At 52.0% G+C, this 490-nt stretch overlaps 1 protein-coding gene and 1 pseudogene across 1 annotated transcript in view; both read left to right on the top strand.

The window, feature by feature from the left end:
- Positions 1-129, top strand: part of LOC107673796 (ras-related protein Rab-39B-like) — a 3,933-nt gene extending 3,804 nt beyond the window's left edge. The window contains exon 4 of the mRNA XM_016467581.1: positions 47-129. Within this exon, the coding sequence (XP_016323067.1) occupies positions 47-129 (83 nt within the window). The remainder of the gene's footprint in view (positions 1-46) is intronic.
- The window catches only part of LOC107673795 (ras-related protein Rab-39B pseudogene), a 1,006-nt pseudogene continuing 643 nt past the window's right edge, over positions 128-490 (top strand).

Here is a 490-nt window from a genome sequence, read left to right as displayed (position 1 = left end):
ATTAATTCATCCTTTTGAATATAAAATACTGCTCATCCACATGCAGCCACTAATTTATATGATGTAATATGCAACGTGTTCCACCACCTGTCTGATATCGTCTGCTCTTCTCCTCTGTATGTGATCTAGATCTATCACAAGGGCTTATTATCGTAATTCAGTGGGTGGCCTTTTGCTTTTCGACATCACCAACCGCCGCTCTTTCCAGAATGTCCACGAGTGGCTGGAGGAAGCGTGCAGTCACGTGCAGCGGCACAGCATTGTCTTCATACTGGTGGGCCACAAGTGTGACCTGGAGCAGCAGCGGCAGGTGAGCCAGCAGGAGGCCGAGAAACTGGCAGCCGCTTACGGCATGCGCTACGTGGAGACCTCGGCGCGCGACGCCATAAACGTAGAGAGGGCCTTCACGGAGCTGACGCGCGATATCTACGACCTAGTCAAAAGTGGTGAGATCACCATCCAGGAGGGCTGGGAGGGTGTTAAGAGCGGT

This window comes from Sinocyclocheilus anshuiensis, unplaced genomic scaffold (assembly GCF_001515605.1).
Source record: "Sinocyclocheilus anshuiensis isolate Anshui unplaced genomic scaffold, SAMN03320099.WGS_v1.1 scaffold700, whole genome shotgun sequence".
NCBI classification, from domain to species: domain Eukaryota; kingdom Metazoa; phylum Chordata; class Actinopteri; order Cypriniformes; family Cyprinidae; genus Sinocyclocheilus; species Sinocyclocheilus anshuiensis.
The sequence above is the reverse complement of the archived record's forward strand: the minus strand, read 5'-3'. Positions and strand labels throughout refer to the sequence as shown.